Raw genomic sequence first — 16,524 nt, 5'->3', positions numbered from 1 at the left:
TTTCTAAAGAAATATTTAAATCAACAAATTTTTGAAATGAAAACATACTTTCCAAAAGTAACTCATCACTAACTACTTCTAACATTTCTATTAAGTGTTCATCAGGCATAACAAAGTCAAGCATTGTAGACGTTTTGGAATTAAAATCACCAAGAAGAAAAATATTGTTAGTATCACTAGAAAACATAATCATTTCGTCTTCTAATTCATAAAAAGCATTATCAGAAGAATACCTTGTATTTTCTGGCGGAATAATATTTTATCATTCACAACTGGCAAAATATTTACAATCTCAAACCATAGAACATATTCTGATTCAGAATTTTAAAAATTAATACTTTTTGCTAAAACCTTTTTGTAAATAACAATGATTCCACCAGATTTCTTGTCACAAACTTTTCTGTTCTTCACATGATATTCATAACCGTTAGGTAATTGCAATTCATCATATTTGTCCAACTTTGTCTCAGCAAAAACTAAAATATCATACTTCTGTATTAAAACATGAAAATCAGGATTTAATCATTAGATTTTATACCACAAACGTTGAGAAAAGTGATATTCAAAGTTTTACTGGTGGCGCACCCTCCACCCTCAGATGTGACTGATGTGTTGTCCTATTTACGGGCGGTGTTTTGTGGGTTGGGGGGCAAACGAGTCGCGTCATTCGTATGTTGTTGTGCAGGTTGCGATGGTTCATATGGACAACCATTCACCATAATCTGATCATAGACCAGCTTTGCCCTGATGCCCCTTCGTTTCAGTTCTTTTAACTTGGGGATTAACCTGGACCACCTCTGGTTTATTTCATAGACAGGAAAGCACATACCACGGCCTTTGACCAATTATGCTGCACTGATTGGAACGAGAGAAAAAAACCAATCAGTTGAATGGATCCAAGCAACTCAGGCGAGCACTGAACCGACTGATTTAAATCCCGCCTCTGGGAGACGTGCAACATCTAACAATAGTGTTATGGTTCCACGATTCCTTTCAAATATTTTCAGTATAACGAAGCCGCGAACGCAAATGCATCAACTCATTATACGGATTATTTGTATTCAGGCGTCATACTAGATGTAAAACAAATGCTTTACGCTACTGAAATACTATTACTGGCAATATCGATTAATACTTTTTCAAAACATTTTCCTTCATTATTACTGTATGTTTATTAAGGTAACGATTAAACCAAGGGGATTTGCAGTATTTTTATTTTGTACATATGGCGAATCATTATACCTTTAAAACAATATGGAAAATAATATTAGTTCATGTATGAGTGTTCTGTGGTCCATTGGTCAAGGTGAAGATCGTTGTTAAGTTTTTACCATTTTGTTTTATAATCCCATATTTAATACTCCATATGTTGAAACACGTGCATTATATGGTGCAATACAAACATTACATTTACTATTAAAACAATAAACAGTTATTAATATAAAAATACAATTAGTTATTAATATAAAAATACATATTGTGTATTACATTTGAAGTACTGGGTTGAACGGATCTTTAAACAGAACACAGAAACACACACACACGCACGCACGCACGGACACACACACAGATCTGATATTAATTCTCTACGAAACCGAAACGATGTTGTGTGGACGTTAACAACAACACTTTTTTTACCACACTGCCCCCTTTCCTTTGTCTCCTTCTGAATTCCGTCTCATTTTTTCCCGATTTGGCAACTCCTCCCATCTTTCACATCGTTCGCTGTCCACCTCCACATCCAGCCTCGACATGTGCTTGTCTCTCGTGGCTATCTGTGCCACACACCTACCATTCCACATCAGCGTTTGGCTGAAGGCTTAGTCTGATCACTTCGGGGAGTGTTCAGTGGTTACTTCTGGGAATGTTAAGACGCACTTGTAACCACCTACTATACACCCCTACCACCGGCGGTCGTTAGTTAGTGTCGTGGGTCAGACCAGCTTATTAGTGGCAGAGGACGAGCATGTCAGGTGGATGCAGGGAAATACACAGAGACTACACCCGTGGAGAAAGTTGAGACAGATAGGCGATCTTTTTTATTTAGTGGTAAGCAATAATTCACAAACGTCTCCGATACTTATTTGTTGAATGTCGACAAAAAAATTCGGTTCCTTACTGATAGAATAAATAATAATTGGACAATGACTTATAATCCCCATTGGCGCTACACAAAAGGTATACTAGCTGAATGTAGTTTATGTAACATATTTTCATGTACATAGGTGAATGTTTTGTGGTTAAAATATGCTGTTGAACGAATATTATGTGGCCAATATGTACAAATATGGAACAGTGGTAAATTTGACTCATCTAAAGGTATTAACTACAGAATGTCCAAGCATGAATTTAAATTACGACATTATTTGGTGAATTTGTCAACGAAAGATGCTAGAATAGTATGTAACTTCCTATAGGTAATGTCAAACTACCTATAGAAACCTGTAGATGGTTTAATATTGAGAGAGAAATATAATATGTCACTTACGCAATACTGATGTTGTTGATGAATTCCATTCTATGTTTAATTGCATGTCTTTAGCTACCGAGATAAATGAGTATTTACCTAATTATTAAACAAATAGAGCAAGTGTAATTACTTTTACCATTTATTCTCTACAACTAAAAAGTCACTTTTATGTAAACTATGTAGATATTTACAAATTGTCATTGAGAGGGTCAGTCTTCCGGGTTAATAATAATTAAGTACAATGTCCAGTACCACAACAGAAAACACTCGGTGCAGTCTTAAGAGAAAAACATTCTTGTCTTCACTTGCTACAGTATAAAATCTTCCAGTTAACGAGCTACTCTCGGCCTACTAACTTCCAAACCTATACGTAGCTCCCTACCTTTCCATTAGATCGACCGTTCAACATTGCGCCTAATTGCCTTCATCAAAAATGCGCACCCATTCTCTCAACACCATACCACCTTGCACTTACCAGTGCAGGCGCCCCCCCCCCCCCCTTCAATCCACCCCACCTTTCCTCTCCTGGACGGAGGAGCCGGCCGAGGCCGCCACCTGTGCCCAGGAAAGGCGTGCGCTACAACACTGTCAACAGCTTGCTCTGAATGTGCACGTTAAACACTTTAGACTTGGACTGAACGTGTTCTGTTGCGTAATCTTGACAGCGTCTTCCTACTTGTTTTTTCTTTGGGAGGAGGGGGTAAAGATAAACAGACTATAATTAAATTTGCTTACAAAAATGTATATCAGCTTAAACAGGAAATATAATTTAGTTGAGCTATTCATTCTACAAACAGCGAACATGTCGACCGTGTATAATTGTGTAACAGTGTCGCAGTTTACATTTAGGTCATCTAAAAAACAATACCAAAATTTATAATTCAGTCTCAAAACGTTTGCATTGTATCAGTTTACAGTTAGTTTAATATAATTATTGGGTGGCTAATTTTAAACTGAATAGGTTGTATTTTTACGTCATCTGTTATTCAAAATTTGATTAGTTTTATAAACATGTTTCCAGTTAATTGTTTTATCCAGGGTTTTTTTTTTTTTTTGCCATTTGTATTAGTCAAAAATGTTCTTGTGTGTGTGTGTGTGTGTGTGTGTGTGTGTGTGTGTGTTGGGGGGGGGTTATGGGGTGTGGGGTGTGTGTGTTTGTTGAAGAATTACATTAGAATTGGGTATTCTCTCTAATTTATTAATAGTAGTTAAACCCTGACTATAGGGTATATCGATAGGGGATGATGCAAGATGACGAAATCGCTAGGGATGATGCAAGATGATGCAACACTGACGTCACTACGCCCCCGCCTCCAGAACGGTGTGTACACGTTTATTTTAAGAATTGGTGTAATACTGACGTCACTCTTACAGTGTACATTCCAGTTTTTGTTTTAAGAAACGATGTAATGATCAATACAGTAGTTTGTCCATATGTGTATAAACTGAATAGGTTGTATTTTTACGTCATCAATTATTAAAAAATTAATTAATTTTATAAACATTTTCCCAATTAATTTTTAATCTAGTTTTGTCATTTGTATCAGTCAAAAATGTTCTTGTTTGTTGGAGGGGGCGGGGGGGGGGGGGGGGGGGGGGGGGGGGGGGGGGGGGGGGGGGGGGGGGGGGGGGGGGGGGCGAGTATGGTGTGTGTGTGTGTGTGTGTGTGTGTGTGTGTGTGTGTTGAAGATTTACATTATAATTGGGTATTTTCTCTCATTTATTAATGGCATTGTAACCAATAAACCATAATGCTGTAAATAATTTACATTCAATTAATATAGATTACAAAAGTCCCCATGAATCTAAAAGTTGCCTTGATTATCCAACAGATCATCGAAAAGCATTGTTCGTACACCTAGTATTGTGGCAACAATGGCTTATTGTTTGTGTATTAAACCCAAAAGATTAAGATAGAATATTCTGTAGCGTTGTTTTTGTGTTCGGTCGAACTTCAGCCCAACATGAAAATACATTCTGCTACAAAGTTATGAATATTTAACTAAGCGGAAGCCTGAAAGTTAATAAATGCTTGTTTATTGATCCATAGTTTTCAGGTTTCCAATAATGTTTAATATCCATGATTATATAACACCGAGTGTCGTTAGAATCATTCATTTAAGCTATACCTGCCCTTGTTAATAGATGTACAGAGGATAGTCACCTTTTCACGAAATACAACCGGTATGACTTTTCAGAAAAGAACTGTCATTATTTTAGAAATATGTTTTATGACAAAGCTTGTCTGTATCACGGGTAAGTTTTTAATTTATTTTAGCTTTATACAAATATCTCTTGGACTTAGTATTGCATTTCATAACTATTTTTGCGTCCGATGTATTAAATAAAATCTATTTATTCAAATGGAATATGTACTTTAAAACACTGTATGTACCCTGTTTAAAATGTTGTACCCCTCCCTAGAAACATTCTGCATCTGCCTCTGATAGCTGTTTTGAAAGAATGATGATTAATACCTAAAGTCTCACCTTTCCTACTAAAAGGTTTAGACAGCAATTAGATAAAACAGTTTTTAGATGTGCTGGTTTGTGATATCAGCCAACATGGCAAAATGCGGGCGAATTTCATTCTTTTCATCCCATTAAGATTCGGCGCGGGACGTAGCCCAGTGGTAAAGCGCTCGCTTGATTTGCGGTCGGTTTAGGATCGATCCCCGTCGGTGGGCCCATTGGGCTATTTCTTGTTCTAGTCAGTGCTCAACAACTGGTGTAACACAGGCTGTGGTATGTACTGTCCTGTCTGTGGGATGGTGCATATAAAAGATCCCTTGCTGCTGATAAAACGATTAGCCATGAAGTGGCGACAGCGGGTTTCCTTTCTCAATATCTGTGTGGAACTTAACCATATGTCCGACGCCATATAACCGTGAATAAAATGTGTTGAGTGCGTCGTTAAATAAAACATTTTCTTCCTTCGTTCCCATTAAGGTTTTGTTACTCTGTCCCTGGCATAGCCATTTGGACGGTTATAATCGCTCTCTGTTGTCAGAGATATGTCTATAACGAAAACACGAGATGTTTGTCTACCACCCAGTAGGCTCAGTAGGAAAATATTTCCACTCTACTACAACAATAATTTTATGTTTGATGTTAAATACCTTTAGTTATTAATGTGTGAAATATTTGTTATTACCGATCTGGAAAATGATCGCTATAAGGGTATTTAACGGGAACTTTTTGTTGTGTTGCCAAAATTTTATGTTTTCAAATTTGTGACAGAGTTCAGCTTGCAAGATTGAGTTGATTTCTTGGGCTTTAACATTGTACATATCTTTGCACCATCTCACAAACAGGATAGCACATACAACAGCTTTTGATATATCAGTCGTGGTGCACTAACCAGAACTAGCAATAGCCCAATGGACCCACCGACGGGGATCGATCCTAGACCGACCGCACATCAAGCGAGCGCTTTACCACTAGGCTACGTCCAGTCCCCTTGGTTACAGATAGACTCATCTGTGTAGCGACCTTACACATATTCATCGAATATGCAAAACTGATTCTGGGTAGGAGCAGCAACCGAGATGCGAACCCAGTACTTATCAGCTTGAAGTCCGATGACTTATTATAGAACACACCGGCCTCGGTGGCGTCGTGATTAGGCCATCGGTATACAGGCTGGTAGGTACTGGGTTCGGATCCCAGTCGAAGCATTGGATTTTTAATCCAGATACCGACTCCAAACCCTGAGTGAGTGCTCCACAAGGCTCAACTGGTAGGTGTAAACCACTTGCACCGACCAGTGATCCATAACTGGTTCAACAAAGGCCATGGTTTGTGCTATCCTGCCTGTGGAAAGCGCAAATAAAAGATCCCTTGCTGCCTGTCGTAAAAGAGTAGCCTATGTGGCGACAGCGGGTTCCCTCTAAAAAACCAGTGTCAGAATGACCATATGTTTGACGTCCAATAGCCCATGATAAGATAAAAAAAATCAATGTGCTCTAGTGGCGTCGTTAAATAAAACAAACTTTACTTTTTATTATAGAACTTTTTTTTAAAAAGTTTTTATATATTTCAGACACAGAGACTGTAAATCTTGCTTTACGGAAACCGACGGCTATGAGTACTTGTTACTATAATTCCTATTCGATGTACGCAGTTGACGGCAACATGGGGACGTCTTTGCTTCGTGCCGGTTGTACTCACACATACACGTGGGACAAGAAACCGTGGTGGATAGTAGACCTACAGGGAACGTTTCTTATTACCAACGTCACGGTCGTTAACAGAGCAAAATTTTGTAAGCAGGTCATTCACGAATACTACGACCACTACTTAGTAAATTATGTGTACTGACTTTTCAAGAATACTAAGTACTACTACCACTACTTACAAACTTTTGTGAACAGACTATTCACAACTACTACTACCATTAGTTCCAAAATTTTGCGAGAAGACTATTCACGAATACTGTTACTACCTCTATTAATAGTTTTGTTATGTATGAGAAGCAATCGTAGAAATAGTAATAGTAATAATGGTATTAGAAATAGTGGTAGTAGTAGTAGTAGTAGTAGTAGTAGTAGTAGTAGTAGTAGTAGCAGTAGTAGTAGTGGTGGTAGTCGTAGTCGTAGTGGTGGTGGTGGTTGTACTGATGGTAAAAGTGATATTAGTAGTAGTACATTATCATGATATGAAATGGTATCGAGTTTAATATCCTATTTATTACCCATAATCGATCTTAATTTATTTCACTCAACTCGTTTGGTTGACGTTCCTGTATTTGGCGTTCTAGTGGGACATATCACTTTGATATGTACCAAGATATTTTTAACCATATGGGTAATAATATGTGTTATTGAATTAATGTCTACCTGCTGACAAAAACCGAGTATGCCGATTAAAATAGGCTACTTACATTATGATACGTACATCACGAACTGCTTATCTACTCAGGAGCTAATTTCATAAACATTGTAAGTTTATGTCATGCTAGGCACAGACTACTACCCGCCAGCACAAATTTTGCAAACTTTCTGCTCTCACGACTTCTACGACTGTCCAGTTGCTAGCCTGAGCGCTCTTACAACTCGATTCTCGTCGTATAACCCAAAAGTTGGACAACTTGTCAGTTGCGTTGCGATTTCCCCAACTCCCGACGCATTGATTTACAACTAGTCGGTCGTAGGAGTTGTATACGACGAGAATCGAGTTCTAAGAGCGCTCAGACTATCGTAGAAGTCGTGAGAGCAGAAGGTTGGCCAATTTTGTGGTCAGGGACTAGCATTAAACCCCTTTCACACACACACGTTCTTGCCACCGCGATCACCGGTTTCTCGAAAAACGCGGTGGTCGCGGTGGTGAACGTACAATGGTCTCCAAATGTCTTCATCAGGTCGACATGATCGCCAACCCTCTACTACAAAGTTTTCCTGTAAAACTTGAGCGCCGTCGATCGCGGCAAATGTGTCGAAACATACTTCAGAACGTATAGAATGTAGAATGAACGTAATGGACGTAGAGTGGACGTACAAAGGACGTACATAGAGCGCAGGTGGTCGCCACAATTGGTTGATTAGGTTCTCGGCGCCCATTGTACGTCCATACTATGTTCATTGTATGCTCTGACTACGTCCTCAGCGGTTCCTCGGCGTTTCTCAAAGGTTCTTTCTACGTCCAGGAAGTTTCTATTAGGTTCTCGCTACGTTCTACGTACGTTCATGGCGTCTGCAGTACGTTGTCAGCACGTTCTTACTACGTCCTAATGTTTGTGGTTCGTGCTCCGCATAAAAAAAAAATTCATAAACTTGGTCCCCATTCCATATTCCAAAACACCCAGAAATTTTGTAATTAAAAGTAAGTTAAAACAAAAATAATTATTAATATAAATACATTAATTTATTAATTTTTTCAAAACTTTATTTTTCAGATGATTACACACTGTACATAAGTCTATGGGGTGCGGGTGATACCTTGATAAATAATCCCTCACATTTTTTGTTGCTCTGTTGCCACGACCTGGTTAAAAGTTCACATTTAAATTTTGTCCCTCGCGCCAGGCACCAGGTAATCTTTGAAAGTCCGCATTGCGCAAGAGAGCATTTTGCATCGCAGAATAGCGTCTCCACATAATTTTGTGCAGGCAAGCACAAGCCAGAGTTATACTTTCCACTTTCCTTGGAGACAGCTTCAGAGTAGTTAACAAACAGGAAAATCACTGAACTAATATTCCTGGCTCTGGAAAGTCTATAATTAAATATCCGCTCTTTATCTGTGAAGTTTCGCTGACTGTAGGGCTTCATAAGCCAAGTCAAGGGGAAAGCATCATCCCCGATAATAAAATAGGGTAAATTTTCGTCATCTCCCGGTAGTGGTGTAGGTGGAGGGAAGACAATAGTACCATCCTCTATTGTAGCCTTGAGTTCGAAGGTCCCGAATATCTAACTGTCCGAACATGATCCATTAGCACCAACATCCACCCAGATGAATTTGTAGTCCGCATCAACAAGGGCCATTAAAACTATGGAGCTGAAGCCCTTTTAGTTGTAATATGTTGATCTGCCTCTGGAAGGACATCTGATTGCGATGTGTTTGCCGTCTGTAGCTCCAAGGCAGTGGTGAAAATTCCATCTTCTGGAGAAAATGTCAGCAATGTCCAGCCAACCCTGTATGGTGGTAGGTATGGCGAGGACCTCATCAGCATATTCTGCAATAATTGCTTCACACACCTCCGGGATGAACATTGCAAGGGTGTTGTGCGCTACTCGGAAGTTGTACATCAGAGACTTGTATGCGCAGTCAGTGGCCAGGAACCTCAGAGTGCAGGCTAGCTTCAAGCCTGGATGAAGTGCCTTCCTCCAGAAGGTGTCTTGGCGTTGAATGCAAGGACCAACTCTCTCCAACAGTTCATAGAACATTTGCGGCTCGAGGAGAAGGACGTTCTTGAAGCTGGTGTGGTTAGCAATCTTCATCTCCATCATCAGCTGCTCGTACTGGCCGAAGAGTACTCTTGTTTGCAGCCTGTGTCTTGCAATGACTGGCATGATCTTTACTCATCGAAAGTCAGACTGGAAATGAAAGCTACTCAAGCCACCCTGGTACTCCAGACATACAAAAGACGTACAAAAAACGTACTGAGCCTCCTACGATCGCGGAACACGTAATGCAGACGTAAATCGGTCGTAAATTGGACGTGATACAGGGTAAAATGATCGCGGTAGCGTATTAACACGTAACAATGAGGTACAGTGGGCGTTGTGGATGTACTAACAGCTACGGGGGTCGCAAGTGTTTTGGGCGCGATCTAGTCGTAGGTCGAACGTACTGGACGTAGTGACAACGTACAATGGACGTACTATGCGCGTACTTCGGCGGCGACCATTTCCAACCTCCGCGATCACCCGCGTTCTCCGAGAACGCGGCAAAACGCGGCCAAATCTACGACAAAACGAGAATGTGTGAAAGGGGCATTAGCGACTAGCAGTTATACCTGTCGTACCTTTACATGTGTTTGGCATCTATTTCACGTAGAAAATTACATCATTACGGAAGGCGCAGCATTGTAACCACGAAAGAAAAATGAAATATGTGTATTTCAAAAACTATTAGTTGTACTGTTTGTAGCTATACCAATTGTGGTTTAGTCCTAGATTTACGAGTATATGTGAAATTCGCCCATGAGCTTTATTTAGAAAAGTATAATATGGAATTTATTAATAATATTTTTTTTACGATGTTTTGTTAAATTTGCCCCTGAGCTTTATTTAGGAAAGTATAATATGGAATTTATTAACATTATTGTCTTTACTATAGCATACAGACTTAAGAATTTTGTGGTGGAAGTATTTGAGCGAAATCCAAGAGGGTGTTCCGGCGCAAGTTCTAACGTTTGTTTTAACTACACGGAACCGGCTCTTAGAGTGTCAGAGAAGAGAACGTTTTCCTGTGGTACCCCAGTTAGAGGACGGTTTGTCCAAATTAGGAAATGGAAAATGGTTGAGAACGACGCATTGACCTTGTGTGAAGTTCAAATCTTCGGCATGAAGAAAACTGGTACATAACATTATCGCCCTTGTAAATTATGGTGATATTTTTCTTCTTTTTTCTTCTTCTTCTTCTTCTTCTTCTTCTTCTTATTATTATTATTAAATAGATGAATATGCCAGAGCCGTTTTCCGTCATTGCAATCGATTCTATGGTTAAATACTGTCAATACCAGCGTTTCCATATTACAAGGAAATAACGTTTAAAATAACTAGAGCTTGTCCGGATTACCATTACTTCTCAGACGAACGTGCATTTTTGGGTATTGCAAAAATCTGGATAACCAGAACCACGTCAGGTGTTAATATTCAAAATAATAAAATGTAAGAACTTCTAATTATTAGTGTATTTTTAAGTCTTTCCGGTACATTTCTAAAGCAAACCAGATTTAAATGCTTGTCTTTTTTATATTCCCAGAATGTAGTTCGCCAGTCTATTTCTACAAAACTAAAGGAAAGTATTTGGTAACGGACGACCGCCAGCCCGTAAATGGAACTAGGACCGCAACAGAGTGCATGACGAAATGCGGACGGCAGATGGGTTGCCTGGCAATCAACTTCAACAGTAAGAACATGGTGTGTGAGCTGATCTCTAACCCAAAGATAATTCACGAGAAGAAGACGTATCTTGACTGGGATTATTACGGAAATGATTTGTGTTAAGAAGGCAAGCATGGTCCTAGAAAGTTTGTTATGTTCCATGACACCACTAAAGCACACTGCTTAAATAATCATCGACTGTCGGATGTCAAACATTCGGTAATCCTGACACGTAGTCACAGAGGAAACCGACTACGTTGTTTCTAATGCAGCAAGCGATCTTTTATATGCACTTTGATGTTGATGGTTCAGGCATTTTATGCATTCATTCATTCATGTGTAGTTATTTTCGTGCTTACATTCAAATAAGGTTCAAGCATGTTGTCCTGGTCACACACCTCAGCTATCTGGGCTGTCTGTCCAGGAGAGAGGGTGAGTGGTTAGTGAGAGAGGTCAGTGTAGTGGTCTTACTGAGACATTAAACTCGCTCTGGGTGGGAGCCGGTACCGAGATACGAACTCAGTACCTACCGGGCGTATGCAAGGTGCTTTAAAGTGCTTGGTCCTCTTGCAACAGTATATGGTATTTGTCTAAAGCCGTTTCTCTTTCTTTTTGAAAAAGTAACAAATTTGCAACATTGTCAAAGACATTTTCGTAAGGACAAAATAAACGTGCACAGATATTGATTATTTAAGAATTGAACGTGAAATTTTTTGAGTTTCATGCTAGTATGAAACGCAAAACCGCTTTACACACTGTATGAATGGCGTAGCGCGTCGCGCTACGCCATTCATACAGTGTGTAAAGCGGTTTTGCGTTTCATACTAGCATGAAACTCAAAAATATTCACGTTCAATTCTTATAATTTCAAACACATAACCATGTCATTAATGTAAACCTCTTTAAAATAAAAAGTGAACTCTATTTTCCAACTATTTACTATTTTATTAACACGAAATTCATACTCAACATTAGCGGAATGCCCATGGTAGTTTCGGCTTTTTCCGTCAATAGCCGAATGAGAGAATGACAATGTTACAATCATTAATACAATTCATATTAATTTTTTGCATTAAATATCAATACCAAGTAGAAACATTTTGAATTCACTAGAAACATATAACGTAAGTAATTTTAATAACTTTTAACCTGTAATAAAAATGTCTGAAGCGATCTATTTTGTATGGTATAATTTATATGTGAAGCGGTTGGTGTATGAATATTTAACTACGAACTGTGGATGGGCGCCATTTTTTTATTACTGTCCAGATTTACCAATTACGACGTTGAAATTACAGTTATGAAATATTTGAGTGCGTGAAAATTCCATGTGTTGATAGATTTGACATGGAGAAAGTGGTTTCAATGTTTCCGGAAATGGATGAAACAGGTGTGTCGAGTTTCTGTGTTTACTGGCCTTGTAATTGTGGAAGTGGCAACACAGGATGGTTTTGGCATGTGTGACTTCAAGTGGTGCGACACAAGTATTCGTCACATTTGACAGTGCCATGCTGATGTTTCGTTTTTGGAAAGTGGAACATTCTCTGTTGTAGCTTCGAATTGAAGCTTCGTTCCTGTGTCCCGACATGTACATGATATGCCTAGTTTCAAAACCCGAGTCGTTTAAAGATTGGATTGCAGTGGCTATGTGTTGTGTACCGTGTACGTCATACTACAATGCCTTTGAATGCGCGTTACTGCTAATGGTTGGCATGAACTGACTGAATTTTGTTTTTGAAATCGCTTTTGTAAAAGACCAAATTCCATTGGAATTATACACTTTTTTTGGATCGACAAAATAGATTTTTAGCTGTGGGATTTTGAATTCACTATAAACATGTAACGTAAGTAATTTCAATAACTTTTAACCTGTAATAAAAAATGTCTGAAGCGATCTATTTTGTATGGTATAATTTATATGTGAAGCGGTTGGTGTATGAATATTTAACTACGAACTGTGGATGGGCGCCATTTTTTTATTACTGTCCAGATTTACCAATTACGACGTTGAAATTACAGTTATGAAATATTTGAGTGCGTGAAAATTCCATGTGTTGATAGATTTGACATGGAGAAAGTGGTTTCAATGTTTCCGGAAATGGATGAAACAGGTGTGTCGAGTTTCTGTGTTTACTGGCCTTGTAATTGTGGAAGTGGCAACACAGGATGGTTTTGGCATGTGTGACTTCAAGTGGTGCGACACAAGTATTCGTCACATTTGACAGTGCCATGCTGATGTTTCGTTTTTGGAAAGTGGAACATTCTCTGTTGTAGCTTCGAATTGAAGCTTCGTTCCTGTGTCCCGACATGTACATGATATGCCTAGTTTCAAAACCCGAGTCGTTTAAAGATTGGATCGCAGTGGCTATGTGTTGTGTACCGTGTACGTCATACTACAATGCCTTTGAATGCGCGTTACTGCTAATGGTTGGCATGAACTGACTGAATTTTGTTTTTGAAATCGCTTTTGTAAAAGACCAAATTCCATTGGAATTATACACTTTTTTTGGATCGACAAAATAGATTTTTAGCTGTGGGATTTTGAATTCACTATAAACATGTAACGTAAGTAATTTCAATAACTTTTAACCTTTAATAAAAAATGTCTGAAGCGACCTATTTTGTATGGTATAATTTATATGTGAAGATTTTTAGATGTTTACAAGTTTGACGGCAGACGATTACTGTTTGATGTCTAAAAATATAATCTCAAGGAAATTCCTCGGGGATTCCTTTGTTGACATAATTCATAAAGTAATTCCGGCTATATAGCCAAAAATAGTGCTAAACTGAGATTCATGGTGCTATGAATGCCAGTTTTTATCATCACGTGATACGAATTTAACCAATCCAAGGGTTTATAATAAAGGGATTTTTAGAGATTGGAATTATAATAAGATGAATGGTGGAGCTGCAATATTTCCCTTTCGGTATGGGATTATTTGGGCTTTAAAGTAATTGGTCCTCTTGCACCAGTATATGGTATTTATCTAAAACATCTTTTTTTTTTTTAAAAAGCCACAAAGTTGTAACACAAAGTCAAAGACATTTTCGTAAGAACAAAACAAACGTGGACAGATGATGCTAATAAGATGAATGGTGAAGCCGTAGTATTTCCCTTTCACTATGGGATTACTTGATATAGCTGTGTTCCACGCTTGCTGTTTTTCTGTGGAGAAGTTGGTAACAATTTGCTTCAGATGGTGTGGCTCTTCTCCCACATCTAGTACGGGAAGTTTATTTCAGAGCGTAAAATAATTTACAAATTCTTCGCACTCCACAAGCAAACACTACTGAAATACAGTGTGGACACGAGTAAATGCTGGTTCATGTTCACCATCATCTGAAGCTTTCTGAATCGTCTCACATCCTGTCGATCCTCTACAGTCTATTTCTAAAAGTCTGGCGCGCGCCAAACTGTAACATCGAAACACGTTATTGAACTTCTATAGATGTCAGAACAATGTAAAAATACACATGGAGACATGGCCGACTCGGGTATTGACGATCTTGAAATTATTCAACAGAGTCGTCTTGACTTTTCATATCGATTCAGGGGCGGATCCAGGATTTTGTAAAAGGAGAAGATCCCAAAATTCTGAAATGGGCATACTTGAGTTTTGCCAAAGAAATATGGAACATTTTGTATGATAAAAATGTGTTATGTTAAATTTCAAATGGGTTGGGGTTTGGGTCACGGTACCCGTCTAATCCACTGACCCCGTTTCTGGATCCCCAAATTCGCGTGTTGTTAGAATACAGTTTGACCCACTTCATGCACACAAGAAAGAAATCCCCACATCTTTTTTTACGCCCATTCTTGATAACATTTTCTTAATAATAGCATATAATGTAGCTATACAAAAATGTAAATTTACAACTGTATCTATTGGTATATTTGAATTAGTATTTATATGATTTATTTATTTATTTATTTATTTGTGTTTTATGCACGTTTATCATCCAAATTTTCACGTAACTGTTGGTATTTGTATATCGTATCTTACTACACAACTGTTTGGTATCTATGTGTATTATTGTCTGTTTGGTGTCTGTGTGTATTATTGTCTGTTTTGTGCCTAAGTCATGCTGGCTTTGTTCAATAAACACATCCTTATTCTGATTCGTCATAACTAATAGAATAGTATGTACAAATTAACTAGTATAAAGGGGTACATCCTGCTTTAACTGAGCGAAAAAATTATTTTGCACATAACATAGGATATATTATAATGATCGACTGATTATTATGATCTGTGTTAGTCTGATCGTGAGTGACGGTTTTTACTTTGCCTAGCTAAGCGGCTGACAGTTTAGTTCAATGATCATGTTTCTTGACCAGACATGTTTTACACCGTCAAAACTATGTCATGCACGTCAGTCATAATAAAACACTATTGTTCCATTCACAGTTATTTTAGGTCGGAATTAAAAATATATCCACTTTTAACAAAATAAGAAATAAATGAAGCCAATGGCAAACAATAATTCAAATGTTGGTGTGAATATCAATATATTAATCTGAACGACAAAACCGTCATCAGTGATCAAGTCCGTATCTCTGCACAATACTCTAGAAAACCAACAAAAACACAATACACTTTGGAATCTGTACACGCACAAATGTACCCGTAGTAGCAAAATAATAACGCAATAATAACAACCCAGAACTGATACTTAATTAGTTAATCTCTAGAAACGCTTACAGGAGAAGTTAATTAATAAAGGAATTACAACACCATTCCTAACTGGTTAATTTATAATTAACCCTTACTACTCGTTCAGTAACGTGTGATAATTTAGAACGCTTCTTGGGGAACTTAATTAATAAAGGAATTACAGCTCTATTCCTAACGGGTTAATTTTTAATTAACCCTAACTACTCTTCAGTAATCTTGTAACACAGAATTAATACTTATCACAATAAAGACAATAACCTACAGTGTACCTAGGGTCTTCTAGGATGACTGGCTAAGCTTTATATTACCAAATACTCATATAATGTTAGAACAATAAGTCTACGATTTACTTCGTCAGATGACCGAAGACACTGTCTAAAGAATATTGGTATAATACAGTATTAAAATATTTAAGTCACATCAATCACATCAAGGTTATACACAGAGCAGAAATGATATTTACCAAAGTCCAAACGGACTAACGTTCCCAGGAGCCGTCCTAAATTCGTTCTCCTCGATATCTCTAAATTCTAGCTATTTATTCCAAAATCAGAATTGGCCTGAGGGAACAAGGCGGCACCTCACGTATCATCTCATAGTCTACCTCTACTAGCGTAGTATTATTTCTCTCTGATCGTCAGACTACTGACGCCATCGTCGCCAAAATCACGGTTGTAAAACCGCACTCGCAGAGGTATTACGTAACTACTCGCCACATGGCCTCCACAGCGGGACTAAGTGCATATTGGAATGCAAGAATCGCGCGAGAAGTATTACGTAACAAGTTGTCCACCTGGGCTACGGGCAATAAACTGCACACGGCACCCTAA

General features: G+C 38.3%; 1 protein-coding gene across 1 annotated transcript; it reads right to left on the bottom strand.

The window, feature by feature from the left end:
• Positions 1 to 8,972: 8,972 nt before the first annotated feature.
• LOC121370102 lies at positions 8,973 to 9,476 on the bottom strand. The gene has a single exon (XM_041495204.1). It carries the CDS (start codon positions 9,474 to 9,476, stop codon positions 8,973 to 8,975), a length of 504 nt encoding a protein of 167 aa, XP_041351138.1.
• Positions 9,477 to 16,524: the final 7,048 nt, after the last annotated feature.

Source organism: Gigantopelta aegis, chromosome 4 (assembly GCF_016097555.1).
Source record: "Gigantopelta aegis isolate Gae_Host chromosome 4, Gae_host_genome, whole genome shotgun sequence".
Classification (NCBI taxonomy): Eukaryota; Metazoa; Mollusca; class Gastropoda; order Neomphalida; family Peltospiridae; genus Gigantopelta; species Gigantopelta aegis.
This window is presented reverse-complemented; position numbering and strand designations above follow the sequence as displayed.